Source organism: Aythya ferina (genome assembly GCF_964211825.1).
Source record: "Aythya ferina genome assembly, chromosome: 1".
In the NCBI taxonomy this organism is placed as follows: domain Eukaryota; kingdom Metazoa; phylum Chordata; class Aves; order Anseriformes; family Anatidae; genus Aythya; species Aythya ferina.
The window spans coordinates 136,135,312-136,158,108 of NC_140296.1; the positions used below are offsets into that span (position 1 = coordinate 136,135,312).

Here is a 22,797-nt window from a genome sequence, read left to right on the forward strand (position 1 = left end):
GGGAAGAACTTCTGGCGTAGCCAATTATTTATTAAATATATTTGAGTGAATGTACAGGGCAAGAATGTCACCTGCAGCATTTAACTGCTGTGTCTGTCTGACATTTACGAGCATGAGTACCCACCTGGGGTCAAAGAGCAGCCAGGTCTCCATGGCTTTGGCCTCACTTAATAAAGCCACTGACCAGGGCACCAGCTGTGGCACTGCAGGTGTAATTGGACCAACATGACCTGACAGCTTGTCAGTGGCAGCTTCCTTCAGCCTGTACATTCATCTCAGGTTTGATTTGAATGAGTGATACAACAGCAAAAAGCATTGCATCCTGTTCACTAAGCTCTTTAGTTCCTTCAAACTGCTGCACTCATCCCATTAGCCTTGTTAAAAGAGACACCAGAGATGAGGAGAAAAGTGAGAGATAAGGAGAAGTAGCAGCATTATGAGTTCAGGAGACATCTCTAGGGCTTCAACAGGATGCAAATTGGCTACATATTAGATGGAGCTAAGTACGCAGTAACTTTAATAATCTTCCCTGTGCCAAGCATACAATTACACAAATTTGCCTTAAAAACCTTGATGGTGATTGACATTTAAAATCTCACAATCTCTCTTCTGTTTAGTTGGCTGTGAAGGAAGTGCAGAAGGAGAAAGCACAGAAGGAAGTTACAAAGAGAAAAGAGATAAAACAAGAAATTTCACAGAAATTAAATTCTACCTGTGCTGTAGATCACATTTTCCTAAATACAACTATTTATAGTATCATCATGGCAATCAGAGTTGCAATTACAATAAAAACTTATTATACTAAAGAATTTTCTACTGCTTGAAGAAAATGCAGAAGCAATTTAAATACATTCACTTTTGTTCCATTCTAATTATGCTAGAGACCCATGAAATACTTTGTGAAGATAATGAAAAAGAAAAAGACTAAACAAGTTAAAACAGACATTACAAAAGGGGCTACTGAACTCTCAAGCAGAATAAACACAAGAAATTTCAGAAAATCTACCTAGAGTTGTACTAACAATGACAAAAGCTTCTGCTTCAAGATAATATCCTTTTCAGACAAAGAATAAACTCACTTGAAATAAAAATTAACAAATGACAAATTTAAATGACAAAGATTAAGTTCAAATTTCCACCCTTCATGGCAATCTGGATTTCCTTGGTCTGCTCCCTTCCCCCTCCTCCCCCTCCCTGCCCCCCCACCTTTTTTTGGCAACTACTAGAAGAATTAAAATCCAAAACTGGATTATAGCTATGAAATCTAAGAATTCTGACTTTTCACCCTATGATTTTAAACAGAAAATAATTTATGCTGCAGCTATAATAGCAAATGTAATTGTAGCTCCTTTATCTCTCCATAAAAAACAGATACACACTTTTCATCAACTACATTATTCTTTCTATTCTGGTGACACTACAGCTATCTAATTTCAAAACTTGTTCAGAATAACTGCAACCTGGCTTGTACTTCACTGCATCATTAACATCACAGCTCATCAGTAATGAAACTCGTCTCTGTGTTGGGTCTAATGCAACTGAACAAATATATGTATATATATAACAGTCAAGATAAATATTATGCTGAAATAACAGCTAGCTAAAATAACATTTCATTCCAGAATAGTTATCGATACAATCCAAAATACAATGGAGCTGTTACCAACTGAAAGAGAAGAAGAAAAAAAGCCATACCTGAGACGAATTCCAAAATCTGCACAATGCAAGTCAAGACTAAGATAACCAGAGCCCTCTGTCTAATGCTGTATACAAAAATCAATGATTACTAACATCTCACTCCATGTGTTTTTATTAATAGATACAGGTACGCACAGAAGTCACACACAGTCTTTACCTGCATTCCTTCCGTTCACCTCTGAGGCTGCCTGTACTCAGTGGCAGAGAGCAAGAATTTTCACATCTATGAACCCATTTCTCCAGCAACCCTCTGGAGGATCCCATATCTATTTCCATCTCCTAAGCTATCAGGCAGTGAAAAAAATATGTTGTTGTATCACTCTTTGCAATCCAATTTCAAATACAACTGTGAGGACTGGGAAAAAAATAAAGTAGTTCATCTTACTGATATATTTGCAACTCTGAAGAGTAAATATTCAGGACAGACCTGTATTATAGCTCTCTTATACCTCTTAACCTTTCTCACACAAAATGAGCAGGGTTAGTAAAGACATACGATTAAACAAAACGATTAAATCAACCAGCCAGTGAGACTCTGCACACGTGAGCAATTCAGTTATGCAGCCTGAGGATACAGCAACCGGACAAGAGATGATGCTGAGACATTGCCGACAGGCTTGTGGCTGCAACCCTTTCCACCAGTGGGTCAAGTTCTGTAATTGGATGCACATCCACAGCCTAAGCCAGGGAGGATCAACCACCATGCCAAAAGGTGTGCTCAGAAAGCACAGAAATGATTGATGCCTGTTTGCACATTCAGCCAATCCAAGATGCCTTAATTTCATAAAGCTAAACCAATTCTTCAACAGTAAGGTACAGCGAGACACTTACATGGAAAATGTAAGTGAATATATAAATATAAATACAAAAATACATATTCACTTAAAAATATAAATATGTATATATTCACTTTCATTTTCCATACAAGTGTCTCATATACATATATATATATATATATTCACACACATATTTACATATGTTTGTGTATGCATATATTTTTACCACTGCACTTGCTACCTGAACATCTCTGTTTCAATAACCAATAACCCAAAGAACTAATGTGAGTCAGCACCTGCTTTTTAGGCTATCATAGAATCATTGATCTGGGGGAAATAAAGAAGGATCAATTACTATTAATGGAGGTATACTTCCATCTTGCTTGCTGAAAGATTTGGAACAGATTATTAACGTCTGCAAAATTGAAGAAATACATTAATAAGATATACTATGCAATCCCTATAATTACTGACTGAAGATTAGAGTTTTAAGCAGTGAGGAACTGGGACAGGAGCATAAAATGGAGTGAACATTTAAGTTTGCATTTGTAGTTCATCATATGAGGCTCTAGTGGTACTAAAATGAGCAGGAGCTGTTTGTAGTATTCATTCAAAAGTGGACAACACTACCTTTTTCTGCTGCATTTTCTTATACTAGTTTTACCCAGGCAGCATACATCCTGGTTGGCACCTACATATGCGTTGAACACTAAATTTCTGAAAATAAGGAAAAAATTTATATCACAACTTCTTTCCCATAAAAGTTACCATACTGGGATCCAATGACAATACAATATTAAAAGATGGAAATTCATACCATCCAGAGGTAAAAGCTTCCTGATTAATCTACATGTTGTTGAAAAAGTCTTTAAGGGATGCTCATATCTGCATTTACTGAATGTTCATATATCTTCCTTCCTACACTATACCAGATACATTTTTAGTTAAAAAATATCTGTGGGCTACATTCTTATCAGGCTTTCTTGGTATAAGAAAACAAGAAACAAAACCAACCAAAACAAACAAACAAACAAAAAACAGAACAGAAATTTACTTTGGAATTTCCATCATATTTTCCTTTGTGGACAACAACAAAATGTCTTCTGAACCTTACTTTTAGTGTTCATTACATGTTAAAGAAAGCATACAACAGACAGGTTTGCATGACGTAAATTATAATGTTCTATGGAAAATGTTTCTCTCCATTTAGATATTACATAACAGCAGAGCATTCAGGAAATTCCAAGAATTACAAAGCTATCACTGACAACTGGAAATATTAGCAAGTGGCCAAAGCACTTGCAGGATGAATCCTGCACACCACCAGGTGAGGCAGGGTGGAAAGACAGCCAGCTGTATGACACCACACTCTACCATGGCTGCCACAAGGTAGGGCAGGGAGCTCTGATTCTCTCAGAAGCTTCAGAGGTTTCCTCTTCTGCCAAACAAACAAAAACATCTGTAAAACAAACCCAGAAAACTAAGCTGGAATTTGACCATGAATGCTTGCTCAAATATTCCTATCAGAATACAAGCCTGGTTCTAATTACCTGAGAAGTAAACAGGAAACACTACTTGTGGCATATACCAGGGTCTTTCAAAAACAAAATATTTTTCCTTTTGCTACTTCTTTAAGCTGTGATTGCCATGTACTTACAGAAACTACACATTAACAAGTAACAGGTCTAGCAACGACACTTCAAACCCCAACTCTCATTAAAGTTTGAAGAAGTCAGTCAGAAGTAAAGCTGTGGTTGAGTAATGAAGTCATGCCGTGGGTCATTTTTCAGTCAAACATCGTCATGACATGCAGCATAGACGAAAGGCCTCTGGGAAATAGGGGAGGAGACTGGAAAGCTGTGGGACAAGGTGATGGAGTTTGCAAGGAGGTGCACAGGTAGATCCACTGGCTGCACGTGGTGTATGTACTGCATAATCTGCAGCTGCTCTTCATTTGCTTTCAGCCCAGCTGTGATCCTGAAGTAACTCTGCATATATCATCTCAGGCCTCAGAAACAGCTCTGATGAGGTGTGGCGTTGCTCTGCCTGGGCTCATCACCCTGTACTTTTATTAAATGTCTACAAATATGCAGAGACCTGTGAACTAGTGACTCTAGCCAGACACAGCCTATGCATATCTATCCTACACAGTCAACTACAGATGTATCGACGCTCTACCTTCCCAGCATTTTATTTCAGAAGTGCCTTGGGGAAGAATCACGAGAGTCACTCTAGTGCTGTGTCCAAATAATTTAATTAATTCCGCTTTGGCAAGGCTTCTCTAGCAGCTTTAATTAGGTCATTGTTTGTCTTCTGCACTGTCCTGTAATGTGTTGATGAGGTATTAAAACAGAGACTTTTCACTGCAGACTGGTTCCTCCTCAGTGATTGAAGTTATTAAATAGCTTTTTCTCATGGAAATATACACAATGATACAGTATTTTATACCTTGCACATAACGTTCTATACTGTACACATTATACACAAACGATTAAAAATAAACCCTTCTAAATGCAGGGATACAATATTTTTAGCTTTTCATCAAATCTGCAACTAATGATCTGGCAGACAGACCTGATCTGATGCTTGAAAAAAGAAAATACGAAAAAAAAAAAATCAATGCTTGAGTGCAAACTTAAGACATTCACCTCCTTGCAAGAGCTCCCCAGCTTTTTGACAGTTGCTGAAAGTATGTTTTCTTACAGTGGCCTCAAAACCCATCTCATTAGCACAAACACTTCCTGGGGGACCTTGTAAGTGCATTTCCCTTCAGCCAGTAACGTGTTAACTTATTAATTAGAACTGCTGCTGCAGGGTAAAGGAAAAGAAAATTAATTCAAGAGCTGCCTTAGCAGGCCAACCTATCTCGGGTACTCTACTCACAGGAGAGCTGTCTGCAATTCAGTTTTGTTTAATTAGTCCCACAAAAAGCAACTGTTCACTCTGATAAGAGCAGGGCAAGAGCTGGAAAAAAAAAAATCTCTTCTGTGCACCAATTTAATTTTTTAATTATTGCATTCTGACATGAAAAACCGCTTGTTCCTTTCTCTCCCTGGCAAACCAAGGGCATTAGTCATCAGCTTCTGTGCTCTTCCTCTTTATTCTAATGAGCCCATCACTGAAGTAGCCAGGGCTAGCAAGTCCCAGGGCTGGCAGGTAACTATAGATGATCACCATAAAATTTACTGTACAGATTTCCTCATGAATTTACAATCCTGACACATATTTACTGAGTGCTACTGCCAGCACTGTCACAGTGCTTCCTAATTTTGATGCAGAGGCTCACGGGCTCTAAAGGGCTTTATCTAGGTCCTGCCTGAAGAGATGACAAAAATCTAGGCCTTCTGTGTTTGTCCCCCTGCATGTTCTTCCCACCTGCCTACTTTACTCTTCCATTATCCAGACCGCTGCACAAGAAGCCAAGCATTCATGCATATGAATGGCCTTCTCTGACAATAAATCTTCAAATTTTAGTTCTTGTGTACTGCCAGGTAAAGAGATGTGATAGTCAGTTTACAGGAATGAAGAGACAAAAAATGTTATCATTTCTTACACTTATAGAAATATGTCAAGAATGTTTCCCTTTTACTCATTCGAAATATTAGAACAGTCTGAACCTCAATACGTCAAAATTCATCTGTGTGACACTAATTAAAATCTTTTGCTATTTACATTGTATTTTCTCTCATCATCCAAACCACAAATGCAGTTTTCTTTGAACTGTTTGAAATTCCTTTTTGATATAAAGATGTTAGTTACTGCTAAATTTCTCACTTCCACCATAGCAATTACAACTCATGTCATACCGAACTATATGTAGCTTTTACAATCACACCTATCTACTATAGACTCCCTCCTCACACTGTGGATCACTGAAAAAAACAAAAACAAACAAACAAAACCTTGAGACACTTGAGATACTTCACTCATCTGTTTTCTGCTATAAGTTAACAAACCTAGTCAAATCCAGAACATTTACTTTATGATCATTTACAACAATCACATCTGTTTTAATCAGGAGTAATTTAGCTATCGACAAGAACAAATAAATAAATAAATAAATACATTATAAATATAAAAAGAGCAGTTAGAATAATGGTCTATCAAGATCAAATCACTAAAACCAGCAGATTATAAGGAAGCCAAAAAGTCTGTTTCAAATTAAATTACACAGCAAGTGATGATGTTCTTGTCATTCTCCATTCTTAAGGAAAATGACTTTAAAAGGTAGCCCTCTTAAAAAGGGATTTTAAAGGTGGTGGTGGAATAGAAAAACTGGCCTAATCCCATTATGTCATCCTTTCATGTGAAAGCAAGACTATACAATCATTCTGGGTGTGTCTGTTAAACATCCATCTCCTCCATGTCCATACCCAATACATTTTGTATCTCTTGGTCAAACATTCAGGAACGTAGGGAATCACAAGAAAAGGCTTCCTTAACACTTTTATGGCTTTATAGGTACAAGGGACCCTAAATCACTGTATTTGATCCACCTGACCAGAGAAGAGCTGAAATAAAGTGTCCAAGAGCAATTTGTCCAGCTGCCAGACTTCTCAGGAGTGCACAGCAGACAGTGATGGGAAACAAGAGATAATTTTGGGTGAAGGTATACAAGGAGCCATGGCTGCATTGAGCAAGTTCCACCATTCACAGAAAAAAAACTGCTTAGTTTTTCCTTTTTGGGAGTGGGGATGAACAGGAGAATAGACTGAAAGGGTTCTCTCCCACCCCTCTACCCCCCCGTAAAACTTAGAGGGGAGATCTCAGAGATCTCAAGGATTTTTTGTATGTTTGCAATAGTATATTTTGTTTTTAATCAGTTATTGACAAAGATGACTAAGTAATGAGTTAGGAGATAAAATACATAATTAGTTGTTGTAAAATACTATATCGAGAAAGGTGAATTCTGTTGATTACCCAAAAGACAATATTTAACAAAATTAAATCACTTGAAACAGCCACATTTTTTTCCCTAAGATAAACAGAGGCTAAGAGGTCAAGCAGAGAAAAAAAAGAAAACACATAAAGACCATTGTAGAACAGCTTAACTTCTGCAAGTCTTTCCTTTTTCCCCTATGATGTAATTGCAAAGAATAAAAAAATAATAAAAATGTTTGGATACAGATGTTGACTATTTTCTGAATCTTCAGAACTTTCACACACGCCTAGGGAAAAACAGGTGCTGTTCCAAGCACTGTGTGCTTCTGACTGCTTAAGGGAAGTCATATGCACTTCCCTCTCTAAAGACTGTTTCCCCTTTCTCCCCTTCAAATGGTAACATATTAGCACAGTTCCATGAAACATTAATATTTAAATGTTTTTAACTGATACTGAAATTTATCAGTAAACTAATTATTTTGGTTTTAATGCATAAAAATAATTAGGATATCTAAAATTTAAGTTACCCATCTATGCAGGTCCTTATTGCAGGTTTCACCAATTCCAGAGAATTTACTCTGGAATGTGGTAAATGATCCAGGAGGTTTTGCTTTCCGTGTCATGAGACACAACCATTAGATACAACTCCCTGCAGACAGACAAGGTTGGGCAGCCCCTTGCACCAAGAAAGATCTGCACCTTAATGGCCTCATTTTTAGTATGAATCACTTCAAGGTTAGCCAAAGGCAGGGAAAGGTTGGGGGGGAGAGGGAGGGGATGGGGTTGAACACTATTAAAATAGAAACAAAATACTGAAACCAAGAGTATTTACACTGCTGTGGAACAGATCATCATGAAGGGAAAAACTGCAAAGGAATCTGAAGCAGAACACTGAAAATGCAGCAGTGACTGCAGGAAATTTCTGTGGAGCCAAAAAGACAGGAGACACTAGGTCTAGGTTTGTGCTTTGTGGGAAAAACATACAGCTTTGGATAGTGGTGGTGTCAATTTTGATCAGTGGAATCTTTACACACAGTTACCATTTCAAAAGTCATCTCTGCATCTTGCATCATGTTATTTAAAGCAGTACAATTTGTTGCAGAGCCTGATACACACACACTGTCTAACAGGGCATCAGCCAGAATGCAGCAGCATGTTGTTGTAAAAAGATGGCCCTTTCCATCTCATAAATGGAAGACCCCAAAAAGAGTGACTCAAGAATAAAAAAAGCCACCTAATTATCTTGTGGGACAAATTCATAGTGGGGGTTCTTCAGGTGTGACCATATCAGTAGCCATCATGAAGTTGTGTTTTCTTCTCATTGTTACTGTTTGGGTTGTTTTAGTTTTGTTGGTTTGTTTCACTCCTTTTGCACCAACTGTGAGTATGTCATACTCATATAAGAAAGCCACATTTGGGCTGTAACTTTTCAGGTGGCAAGCTGTCACTGAGACTCACATGTGATCATTTCAGTCGAGATGTGTCTTTTTAAAATTCTGTTACACATCTGGTTTCATGACTCTCCATTCTTATCAAAGGAAATGTTTTGTTTTGTTTTGTTTGTTGTTTTTTGTTTGTTTGTTTTTTAGCCCCAAACCATTTTTACCTGGAACACCTTAAAATCTTTTTCCCTGTTAACCAGTACCAATTTAAAAAAAGAATAAAACAGACTCAAGTTATTACTATACATGACAATTTCTATCCATTTCTCTTCATTACTTGAAAACTTACAGGACTGTCTTCTTTCTTAAAGCAAGTATCACTAAGAAATCTCTTTTAGTACTAATAAGCTTGTTTTCTTGTGAAATAAATAACAAATTAAGGACTACCTTGGAATTATATACCCATGTCTCCATGTTTTGAATTCACAAAGATAGTTATAACATTTGTACCCAAGCACACAAATTTAAAACTTCATCCAATTCCTGTTACCCTCTCTAAATAAACACCATTACAAAACTACTGCATAAACTTTTGGTCACTTAACAGGCAGACATTAAGAAGAAAATGACACCACCTTTCAAACCAGCACTACAAAAAATCATGGAGTTCAAAATAAATACACAAACATAGTGGATGCTTCATACATGCTGCCTATGCTCCAACTCAGAAGTAAACACAAAACACCTATCTTGTCATTAAAGCGTTTTCTGGGGAACCTAAATTCTTGTGCCAGGTTAATGGCAAAAGAAAGGACTAAGATGTTGGAATGAAGAACTTAAGATACTTCATGCCTAGATAAACCAGCAGAAGCAACACAAGAGTGTTCAAAGGATAACCTCAAAAATCATATCCCATGTGATACCTGAGCACAAGCTGACTGTGACTCATTTTGGTGCAATCAGTACATAACATAGCTCTCAGGCAATGAAGAGGGTCATCCTCCAAATTAAGGATAAATGCATATATACAAAGTATCAATTATACCCTTAATTAAGAAGTAACCATGACTGGATCAGAACGGATTACATCATCATTATAAAACTGTTAGAGAAGAAACAGCCATTTTAGCATGGTTCACTGTAAAGACTTTTCCACTTCTTTCCCAACTCCTATCATTAATAAAACTGAAAGACTTAATGAAACTAAAAGATCATCATCTATAAGGATCCACTTTTTCAGGTTATTTTCTGCATTTCTAAATATCACAGCAAGAAAGGAACAGAAGACTTATCAAAAATGGAAATTTCTGCTAATAGCCTTATACTATTAAGAATAGTATTCAGGGATTCCTTTATAGGACTAGTTCTGAGAAAAGACTTAGTGGGTTACAGGATACCTCAAAAGAAGCACACATTCAGCTTCACAGTTCTGGAAGAGGGAGAATGGGGAAGGATGAGAGTGTCTGATAGCACTAGTTGGCTTAAAATTTTGCAAGTGCTAACATGCCAATTCCCTGCAACAGAGCTTATGATATTGCTTAAGCAACATCTTCTAAGAAAAGCACTGAATTACATAGATCAAACAAAAACCTCTTACCGATGACTTCCATCGAGATTTGATTTGTGGATGAAATTCAGTTTAGCATCTGCCCAATAAAGTTTCTGTTCCTCATAATCCAACGTCAATCCATTTGGCCAATAAATGTCCGTGTTGACTATAATGGAGCGGCTTGAACCATCCATCCCAGCACGTTCTATCTTTGGCACTTCTCCCCAGTCTGTCCAGTACATGAACCTATAATTATTTAAAAAAGAACAAAGAGCAATTGTATAAATCTACAATTGGAACATTGGATACAACTTTGAGTAAGGCAAAGGCTCTCTCTGTTTTGCGCAGACAGTGTTTCCAGAGCTCTGTTCTACTGCGTATGGTACACATGTCCTGGAAACACAACAAAAACAAAGTCACTTTAAAAACTGGAGAAAAGCAATTTAAGACAAATGCATAGCACTATGTCAAGTTATACTTCCAAGTGAAAAAGTTGGGGATATCCAACAGAACTTGACAATAATCTCGGAATTTAACATTAAACAACAAAGACGGATATTACAGTCATAAAATAGACTTTGCAATATGGGTCAGAGCATTAGGGGCCAAAGAATGATTTGTAGGTGACATAGCTGATACATATAAGCAGTTAATTAGATTTGATTGAAGGCCAATTCATGTCCTTTTTTTTTTTTCCTCCCCCCTAAGAGAAATTTACAGAAAGAAAGCTAAGTCAACATGTTTAGAAGCATAATTTTCACCCACTGATTGGACAAAACACTGTAAAGTCTTCTAAGACTGGGGAAGCGAGTTTTAAAACATGTTAGCAAGTACTGGCACATGTTTAAACATTACTTAGCAAGTGATGGGGGGAGGGAACTTATCTAGATGCATACAAGACTGAGGTGAAGCTAGGGAAAGCACTATATTATGGCTATAGGCTAGTGAGAAGGAAGAATATTTGTCCATTTTCTGCAGGTGGTAGAAGATTTATTTACTTTTCTGGGTTGTTAACAGAATGCAGAATTAAACAGAAATAATATGTAATGTAAACAGATTAGACAAAGTATGTCAGTGAAGCTTGCTCTGTTTTTGTTGTTGCAGCTGGGACAGATGAAAAGCCTACTGTCCTAAATTGCTTCTCATAACCCCATGACATCTGCCAATATACCTGCTTGTATCTGTGCTCCCTAACCTGCCTCAGTCAAAACAATCCAGACTTGGAAAGATCTGAGGCCTTTAAACTAACCCAGATCATCACACAACCACAATACATGTATGTCACTATATGGTGCCCACATGTGAAGAGGCCTGGCCACCCATCCTTTAAAGAAAAACAAATGTGCAACACATTTAAGAAACGGTTGCAGATGAAGTTATTCTTGGCAAAGATTTATTTTTTTTTTTTAAAAAGTCAGGAAATTCCATGTCATATTTTTCCCCTTAATTCATGTCTACAGCATGTTTTTTTTAATGCACAGCTATATCTGTGGACAGAAATGCAGCTGATTAACACAAATATTGCCCTATTCAATCCCAAGTGAGTCATTCTTTATGGAGCAACTTGCCCGTCTTAAAACACAGAGCACAAATATCTGAAGAGAACATGTGAAAATTCTGTAGACATGAATGAGTGCTATAGAGAAACTGTTTTCCTGCCAGTAAGAAGAAAAAACAAATAATCTCCAGATAGGTAGCACAGTAGCAAGTCACCTGGTCAAGCTGTGCAATAAAAAGAACTACATACTTGAAAAAAGAAAAGTTAAAAAAGTCAGGCAGCACTTTGCCAGAGAGCATGTGTGAAAAAGATGAGAGAAAAAGAAATAATTATTTTAAACTTCTTTAAAAAGACCCTTCTTTACGCCAACTGTCACGTCCAAGACTTCCATATACTTCATCAAGGTTAATAGGTTCCAAGGTCCTGGCCACCCTGCTAGATCGATTTTTCAGGCTGAAACAGAGAGCTCATTAGTTGCTGTACAGCCTTGTCTTCTTCCATGTCTCCTTCTCACCTCTTATGCACACTACAATTACTCAAGCAAAAAACAGGTAGGGGAAGTTTGGCCGCAAAGAAAAGCCTTCCCAGACTTCACAAAACCAGCCCCATTTCATTTGTTAGAGGAGCACACATGCACACAGTATTTGTTTTAAGATTCAGCAACACTTCCAATCAGTTCTGATGACCTCTACTCTGTTTCTGCAAGAGGTTTTTTTGTTGTTGTTGTTCCCCCTCTTTCTCCCCTCACCCCCCATTATCATCTGTTTGTTTTCCACCACCTTGCTTAAAAGCCCACAGGTTTTAATGTCTCCATTAAAAATCTTTGGAACCAGTCATGCTCCAGCTGATGGCATCACGGGCCATGTTTCATTTTGGGAAACTGGACATTTCCTTGTTGCAGAAGTAATAGAGGTTATACCTTGATGGCCATTTCTTTTAGTAACAACTGCTTTTAAGCAATTTCTTGCAGATCATCTTTTGCTTCCAGTACAATGCTTATGTGTCTATGGAGCAAACTGGATTCACGGAACAGGTTTGGGCTAAAAATCAGTCATCAATCTGAATGCATTCCAGTGCACAGCTCTATAAACACTTGCACACAGGCTGAAGGTTTCTGTAGCTGCCTAAACCAGCACCAGTGCCAACAATGCTCACCAAGCTCCGATTTCAGTTTCTTATTCAGAAGTGTCCTTAAGCCCTGCCCCACAACAGCTGAGTCAGTGGCAAAGGATGCCTGAGCAGGGGGGATGGGAAGAACTGTTTAAAACAACTGGAAGAAATGCTCCTCCTTATAGACACGCTTTAGGTTACCTGCAATTACTATGAGGCAAAGGAGACCTGGCTAACAGCCAGGGTGTGGGGCAGCAGGCAGACAGACAGATGGACATGATTGCAAATTCCCATTACTGCAGAGATCTCTCTACAGATTTTTCCATAGAGATCTTGGATCCCTTTTCCAGGTAATGTCAAACTGCTCACATCTGTGCAGTACCAGTTGCTCCCTTCTGGAAGGCTTACAGATTCTTGCTGGATTATATAATGGTTGGTAAGTGAGCCATAAAAAGAGTATGCAGAAAGAAGATGTTATGACGCACAGACTTACTGAATGATGGTAAACCAGCCATACAGACAAGGAAAGTGTCATTCTTCCTCACCCCTCCTCTTCAAATATATTGAACTATTTTCATTAAAAACAAACAAATCAACCTAACAAAAAAGCAAAGCCCACAGGATATAGCAATATATTAACTGAAACAGACTATCTTGGGCCAACTTATGCCACTCAGCACCTAAAGACTACAGTTTGACTTGCTGGTCTGCTCACCTACTTAGACCTTGCTAGAAAATTTAAATCTGGGAATCAAGGTTTTTAACTGTAGCCCAGAAGAGTAAGAAATAAAAAACATATACACATAGCATGTTTACTCCCAAGTGGTTCAGGCATGGAATTTGTCTCCATGCCAGGTAATCCTGAAACCATGAGATCCTGAGGGCAACAGACAAACAGGCTGCAACTGAGGTCAGCAAGCCTGCTTGGGTCCAGAAACAGAAATGCTTTCACATGCTTCACTCGGGTTAATAGTTCTTCCAGTCAGTCGCAGTCAGGACAGGCATGGGGGCTTGGAGACTTGTCCAGCTGCTCGTTCCTGCCTCCTGCTGCAGGTCACCCCCCACCAGTGGCACCAGTGGGGATGCCAGCCAGTGCCTTGCTCCTGTAGTTTAGGTACCAGCTCCTTTGGTCAAACTCATCTTCACAGGGAGTCTGAAACTAGGATGGAGAAGCGATAGTGTAGCAAGGCAATAAAATGTAAAAACTGCAGAGCTGAATAAATATACGCCATGTCTAAGGATTTTCAAACATAGAAGGCAGACTTCCTTACTTAAGAGTACAATACTTAGCAGGAAAAGCTTTTATTTAGTATCAGATCAACCCAAGTAGAGCCAAATCTCTCTTACATCTAACCTAAAAAGATATACCACAGCAGATTAAAAATAATATATATTTCCTATTTAAATAATTAACCACTATATTTTAAAAACTTTTTTATTTTTTTAATTAAAAAAATAATATTTTTCATCCTGTTAAAAGCCACGCACATCAGTCTTCAATAGCAAGACTTCAGAAATGGCTGCAAGCTGTTACAAAAATGTAACAGAAAAACATCAAAAAGTCTATTTTTATTTTTGTACTATTGTAATTTTAATATTAGGTACTGTGTCAGGAAATGATACAACCCCCCTTGAAGAATCAAGATACATCAAGTATTGGAAATATATTTGTAGAAAAGAGGAAGGTTTCTAGACATTAGTGATCAGCCGGTATTTTGACTGTGACCCAGTGCATTGTTTACTGCTAACCCAGTTGTAAAAACATTTATCTTACAGGATTATACCAACTATAAATATAATAAAGAATAAAAATATTTGATTGTTTAACCCCTACAAACATTTTTCTATGCATCTCACCTAAGTAAAGTAAAACAGGTTCTAAAATTTCCTCTTAAAAAGGCATCAGAAATCACTACATGCTGTACAACTCTAACTTGCTAGTTGCGATTTGCCCCAATTTACATGGTTTTGCCATTGCAAAAGAAAGGAACCAGCGTTTCTTGGTTTCACTCTGTAAGATGAACAAAGACAGTAAATAATAAAGTTTTTTTTTTTTGTTTTGTTTTGCTTTTTTAAACAAACCCTAAAGTCTGGGCACACTGAGGGTAGAATATTCCACATACATAGAAAAAAGCTTGCAGAGTACAAATACTGAGACTAAATGCTATAATTTGGCAGTGATTTCCGATGGTACTCACACCAAGACAAAAATTCATCACCAGCACCCATCGGCTTTGCAACCTTCTGATCTACAAGGCTCCCTATCACTGATGCAGATCATTTCAGCCCTGCTATCCCACATGACGCTAGGCCCCTGCCAGCAGTATCATTAAAACCCAGGCCCACATCGAGATGCACACAGCTGTTTCACTCATTGAGCAGAGATACCATACACGACACTTAGCTGATTTTAAGGCGGTTAATTGGGACACCATACAGGATAGGCAATCATTCACCTTCCCAAGCATTATTCTGTGGGAAGAACAGCTGCTTAACTGGGACAGCCAATTATTTGGTGAGGCCCTTCACAGTGAATGCTCCAACTTTGTAATTATGCTCGTTTGGATCCCTGAGAGCCTCTAGCTCTACGGGGACACAAGCAGCCTCCCAGCTTCAGAGCCGGGAAAGGTTTCAGAAGCTCAGCAACCCCTGTGGAGCTCATCAGCTCTGTGATGGGCCTTGGAAAACTCAGCACTCGGTCTGCTCTGGTTCCACATTAGCAGGATTGGCACCCATCTGATGAAGAAAAATTAAGTTAAATAATATATATAATTTTCACAAAGTACTCATGTCTGATATACATGTGCTTGGCTACCTAAAACAGCTCTGGACTTTAGAGGAAGAAATCTTCCTTATGAGGAAAGGCTGGGAGACCTGGGTCTGTTCAGCTTAGAGAAAATAAGACAAAGGGGATCTCATCAATATGTATAAATACCTGAGGTGTGGGAGACAGAGGGATTTGGCCAACCTCTTTTCAGTGGTTTGCAGGGACAGGACAAGAAGTAATGACTGCAAGACAGAGCACGGGAAGTTCCACACCAACACGCGAAAGAACTTCTTCACAGTGAGGGTGATGGAGCACTGGAACAGGCTGCCCAGGGAAGTTGTGGAGTCTCCTTCTCTGGAGATATTTAAGGCCCATCTGGACGCCTACCTGGGCAGCCTGCTCTAAGGAACCTGCTTTGACAGGGGGGTTGGACCCGACGATCTTTTGAGGTTCCTTCCAACCAACCCCTTCAACTGTGAAATGTCTGTGGCCCTTCATGACTTCAGGAAGAAACAGCCTAAACAAGAGACCATTCAAGTGTCCTTAGCAGAAACTTCTTGAGGAAGGCTCACAGAGGCATGGAAACTGCAATCTAGAAGGACACTGAAGTGTCAAATGAAACAGAAAATGGAATTTCAGATGGATTATAAGTACCACAGGAAGGTTTTAGCATGACGTTTCTCAAGTGATTATAAAATTCAGGAAATACTTTCAAGTCCTTCAAAAGAAACAAAAATGCACATAGCCAATTAACTATAGAGATAATTCTTCATAAAAGAGAGGAAGACATACCCCTTCAGGATATGATCAAGATAAACACAAGAGAGATGTTCTTAGCTAGCTGAGAACTGTAGTCTTTTGTAATAGTTTGTCTCTATGAATAAGTATAGACATTAATTGAATGTTATTTTCAGAGTTGCTCTACAGTCATTTCCCATGTTAACACTCAGGACATTCAAGGGCAATTTTTGTGCTAGATAACTAACCCTATGCAGGTTTTCAGCTCCCTCTGTACCAACACTCTTGCATGCGCTAAGAGCAGCTATGTGGGGAATGGGTGTGAAGTAGCGAGCTATGAACATCCTACTACATTGGATTTCCTTCCCTTAAACTTACTGGCTTTAGGAGCCCACAGGCTCCTACCAAAGCTGCAGTTTCTCATTTCAGCCAGGCAGAGATGGCTCAAAACCACTTCTCTGGAGCATCGGTACATACACTGGACAAAAACAAAACAAGATTTATTTCACTGAAAACAGAGTGTTTTACATTTCACTGTCCTCAAAAACATCAATATATGAATGACTAAGAAAGTCAGATGTGCTCAAAATGCTCGCCAGGCAAGCACCATCAGACCATGCTGCAGCTTTTTAACTCCCTGCCCCCCCCTTCATCCCCATCCTCTGCTTGCTGGTAAAGGCTGGAGGCCTGGCACACCTCCACAAGCACTTTCTGCCTCTGCTACTCCATTTCACAGCCCAAATTATTAGTGCTCAGACCACCAAAACCAGGGAGGAGTCTGTCCAGCCACTTTAACACAATGTCTGGAAACAGAGACATCTCATTCTGCCACAGCTGCTAGCAAAGCAGTAACGCCTTGCGGAAACACAACTCAGTAATGAACTACTGTAGCCTTCATAACTTATCACTCAGGAATCTTAATATACTCAGACAACAAATAGAGAAATCAATGTGAAAAATCCCATATGTGGATGTATACTGTACACTAGAAAAAAAAAAAAGTATACTGGAGCATGAATTTGGAAGGCATACAAATACTTTTCCCAGTATATTCTACACCAGTTCCTTAAGAGAAATAAGCTACTCTGGTAGCAGTACTATGAAAATGACTACATTTATCTTAGTACCACAGGCAGTATACTTATTAGCAAAGACCCACCTGTAATCAGTATGGCAATATGAGGACTTCCACTTAAGAACTGGCTTTAGATTCCTGCTCAGACCTAATCAAGCAGGAGAAGGAAAATTATTATTAGACCTTCCCTTTTCTTGTAATTCATTTCTAAAATAAAGGATAATGCAAATACCACCATTTTTGAAAGAAGAAAACTTACTATGAAGCAATCAAAAGCAGATGCTTTTCTTCTAACTCACTATCAACAATACAATATAGAACTAGAATGAGATTTTGAAGAGTGCTTCCACAAGTCCTAAAAAGAAAATACCAGAAGACATTCATAAGAAATCATTGTAGAAGCACAAAGTTATGTGATATTCCAATTTCCCATACAGAAAAAAAATGACTTCATATGCGAAAGTATCTCTCAGCCAACATGCTGGCTGTTTTCAGGTATTCTAGCTTAAAGAACATGCTGGGCAGTCTGACAAGAACAGCACAGAGGGAAGATTGTTTTTCAGTTTCACCCAGACATTTCTGAGAGTCCATGGGAAGTAACATTTGACTTAGCTGTCAAACATACACTGATACACTGCAGAATCACATGCATATGGTTTCAGGCACAGATCCCAAGGAAAAAGAGAAAGAGGTTCATTAAAAAACGAGAAGCTGTTTTTGCTGAATGTTCACAAAGGCAGAATTTCAATTGTTTGAGCAGGTGGAAAGGTCTCTTGCTCCTTGAACTTGTAAATTAACCTTTCCTATCTCCAGACACAAAAGGTCTATAAACATGCCTTCCACAGCTATGAAACAGAAGCCATTTTCTGGTTTATTACAGAGCAAGCAGGAAATAAAGCTTGTCAGAACTCAGCAGCACTTTAAAAAATAATAATAAAAAATTAAACAACAATTGCCCCAGCTAAAGCCAAATTAATATCAAAAGAAACAACTTCCTCTCTGTTACCTATTTAGCACCACCACTAGACCCTAGCTGACTGCAAGATGGCAGTGAAATGCAGATGTGGGCTGGAATGCCTCAGCCAGCCCTTTGTGCAGGAATTGTCCCAGATGTCATACACCAGACCCCACAAAGTTCAGCCAGCTTTTTTGCTGCAGGTAAGCCAACAAAAAACTAAAACATAAGTTAATGTAACAGGAGATGGATAAATTAACAAAAGCAATACTTTTGCCTTCTAACATACCTTGGTTCTTTAAATGTATCAAGAAATTTGCAGAGGAAAGCAAACCAGTTGGAAGTTTTTGACAGACTTCCAACAAACACACACACACACACACACACAAACAAACAAACAAACAAACAAAAAAAGCAACTGTGCTGCAGTCTCTTGAGAGGCTAGGAAAGAAACAGGGCCAGGGCAGTGTGCTGCAGCTGGGTAGCTCTCTGAGCAGTGGAGTCTCACAGAGGTCTGCTCCACTCAGTCCCAAGTGCTAGTTGCTGAGCATTGCCCAAGAAGAGCCCATGGACACAGAACAACTGGTTTCAGACAGCTGTTCAAGATCCTATTAAAAAATACAGATGCCCAGACCTGTGAACTGAACAAAATTCTGAAAGCAAGTATGAAAGAATATTTGGCCTCATTGAAACTACAAATGGTGCAGAAAAGTGAGAAACTGGTAGGATTATTGCTCACCATCTTTTCAAGATAAAATACAAGACCTTTGCAAAACAGAAAATAATTTGTTCTTTTATAACGACTTGTATTAAAAATACAATTATTTGCACCATAAAATATCCAGTTTTTAAATAAGAAGTTAGAATTCAATAATTTCAGTGAGCCTGGGTCTGAAACGAGACACATACAAGTCAGCTACTAAAATAAGTTTTTCAGTTTCTGCTTTGACACACAAGGATCTTCTCAGTTAAGTCATACTCAAACTTGTTTCATATCTTTCAATTAAAGAAAAAAAAATAGGGGGGGAAATTCTTCTTCTTATCTCTTCATACATCCTGAATACAGGAAGCAGAGAGCGTGTTTTGTCTCAAATTGCTTAAATGGAGCAGTGGATTTTCCCTGTACTTGTATCTTAAACTGAAGCAGTAGGAACACACCTACTTCTCCACAGCACAGTCATAAACCCTAATGTGTCGCTTACTGCATGAAGGCAAGAGGGAGAAATCTCATTTGCCATTTTGTGCTGTTTCTTTCCAGCAAAAAGTCATCCCACTACACATCACTGTGGGGTATTATGAGCTACAGACTCCACCCATGGTACTACAAAGCTACATAAACTGTATTCACGTTATGCAGAATTTGCTGGCATAATGATCCCAGCAATCCTTAGTGCAGACACAGTGCAATACAGTAATTGTTTTTATTCAATTTTTTTTATTGGGTTAAGTTGGGACCTATCCAGTTCCCTGAACCAGCCCACCATGCCATCAAGCAAGAACCTGTGCTAAAATACAAGAGGGTAGGATGGTACAGCCAGGAACAAGGGGAGAGGAGAGGGATTAAATTCATTTAAAACCCATCAGGGAAATACCCTGTCATCCATCAACTGAAACTGTGGAACTGCATGTTCAGTATCATGAGAGCCTTTTCCAATTTTTCTCAGTGACTTTTCTGATCGGTCCGAGTAAGTCTTTCATCAATAAAATATCCCCAATATAATATCCCCTTATTATTCAGTCCTTCTGTCCATACAATTATCAACTAGATCATTTTTCTCTTCTTGATTCCTGGCACCTTCAAGAAATTCTAATTCTAACTTTAATGTTCTACCAAACCAAGCTGGCTCAGATCCTTCATATCATGTCTCTAGCAGGCTGCTAATTCTCTTTTCATAGTTTCCATTGTATTGCATGGTATGGAAATCAGGCTTATATGTAACCACCATTCCTTAGCCCTCTTTTATTTATTTATTTTTTTTAAGTTAATTGATAATGACATTTAGGAATTCAGTACATTTTCAGTGCAGTTCCTGCCCTTGTGATTTGTTTTATCAATTTGTTGATATGGAAACCAACTTGATGCCTTCTGTAAGCAATATGCAAGGAAATAATTCATTCATTTCAGCTTTTCTGAAATAGTCTTATTTGCCTTGAATATATTTTTTTCCTTCTGTACTTTGATCATCCACTAGACCCACTCAATCACTTGCTCTCCTGCAAGAAAGCAACATGCAGCAATTAGTCTTTTCATACTACAAAATTACCAAAAAATACCTTATTTTTAACCCATCAAAAGCTGTATAATGTTCATGAAAAAAAATAAAATAAACAAAAAGAATGGGGAAGGAGATCATTCTATGAAGGATAAAAAGAATAGAAACAAAAGAAATCAATGTAATTAATGCATAATGAGGTGGCCCACATTACATTGGAGATTTACTTAAAGCCCTAATTCTGGAGACATAAAGCTAGGTGAGCTTGGCTTTTATTGAGAAGGATGAATGTTTTCACAGAGCATTTAAAAAGACCCACTAAATGTGATCTGAATACAGGCCAAAGGCTTTACACTTGGATGAAATAAACAACCCTTCATTTTTATATTGAAAAAAAAAAAAAAAGTAGCTGAGATTTCAGAGACTTCTCACAGTTTTTTCTAGGTTATAATTTGCAGTAAAGTAAGACTGCTTCTACTTTTTCGTTCCTAGTTTAAACAGTTCAGTAGCAAATTATCAGATTCAATTTTTATGGAAAAAGTGGTTTTATATCCAACAGAAATTCCATTTCTAACTTCAGAGTTCCAGATGCATAAGTACTAAATATAAATGAAAACAGCTTTAAATCCAAGTCATCATCATTTCTTTCTACAAGCTTCTTGCAGCTCTTTCACCTGCTCTTCTGGAAAGTTCTCTTCCCTATTTTCACCCCAGTATTTAGAAGATACACAGAATGGGAGAAGGAAAAAATAAATACTAGTATCACATTTTAAACAATATAACTAGATAAAACCATGAGTTTTGAAACTAAGTTGGTGATTGGGAGAGGATGACATCACTACAGAAATGATACAAGAATATACTGATAAATGCCTTGGGAATGGAAAAGCAACTTTTGTTTGGCAACAATGTGAGGAGCTACGATATACAGAAGCAGCCTCTACAGGTTGCACATCTTATAAAAAACATAGACTTTCAAAATCAGAAGAAAAGCAGTCTTCTTTGCATGAAACTCTGATGTTCACATAAGCAGAAAATAAAATTTCAGCAATAATTTGCTCATTTAAATAATACTGCTTTCGTGTCTAATAAATACCACACCAAAAAGCTGATCCATCTGATTGCAGTTGTAAGAAAGCTTTTGCCAATGACCTGACACATCAGGGCTGCCACTCTTCCACCTCTCTGCTGTGTGCAGAAGGTGGACAGTAGGATAACTGGTGCAGAAGAGCCCATCAGGATGCAATTAATGAACAACTCCTCCTTCAGTTTTGTGAAGCACAGGGCATCTTCTTGCACTGCACCAGTCCAAAGGGGCAAAGGTAGTACAAGCAGGGCCCTCTTGCTCTTCTTCCATGCAGAAACACTCCAAAAAGGTGAAAAAGAGGTGTTGGTGCCAAGACAGCAGGAAAAAAATGTACGGTTGTGAAGAAATCACTAATATAATGGTGATACAGAAGCAGCCCACCAAGGCAAATCCTACTGGCTTCTGTTTAAAAAAAAAATGATATTTTACTTAGGGTTTACCTCCAATCCTCTGAATCAAAATAAATAAATAAAATTGCACAATCCAAAGAATGCAACACTAGAGGGTATTGAGCAAGAGAAACCATGCAAGCACAACAAAATCTGTCATACTCAAAGTTTTCCTGCAGAAGCTATTCATTTGAGTGGTTTTATAGGAAAACTCATGAGTATTTTGGAGCATTTTAACAAAACAATGAAATCATTCTTTGCATTTAACTTACAAAACCAGATGTCACGGTAAACAACACTAGCCGCATATAAAGTAAATTATATGCTAATACATGTAAAACAAGCAAAGGAAAAACCTCAAAAACAAATAGATGTCTTTTCTATATCTAAATATATTGTAAACTTGGAGTCTAGTTCTGTAGAGACTCACTGCTTACATACATACACAAATCTTTCTAACATACAATTATACAATATTACAAAGCTGGGAGTCCCTTATCCAGCTATAAAATGCACCCCAGTTCTCCATGTATGAATGCAAAATGGCAACTTTTAACATGTGATTTGATCTGACATAACATTTATTGCTGTATTTTCGCTCACTACACTTAAACTGTTGAAGTCTGCAGAAAGAAGGCATACAAAAAATGAAGAGCTAAGAACATTACACTTGAGCATG

At 38.1% G+C, this 22,797-nt stretch overlaps 1 protein-coding gene across 2 annotated transcripts in view; it reads right to left on the reverse strand.

Moving 5' to 3' along the window:
* Positions 1-22,797, reverse strand: part of LRP6 (LDL receptor related protein 6) — a 124,555-nt gene that overhangs the window by 62,275 nt on the left and 39,483 nt on the right. For both annotated transcript variants that reach the window (XM_084507006.1, XM_084507005.1), the window contains exon 3: positions 10,335-10,532. In XM_084507006.1, the coding sequence (XP_084363132.1) occupies positions 10,335-10,532 (198 nt within the window). The remainder of the gene's footprint in view (positions 1-10,334; positions 10,533-22,797) is intronic.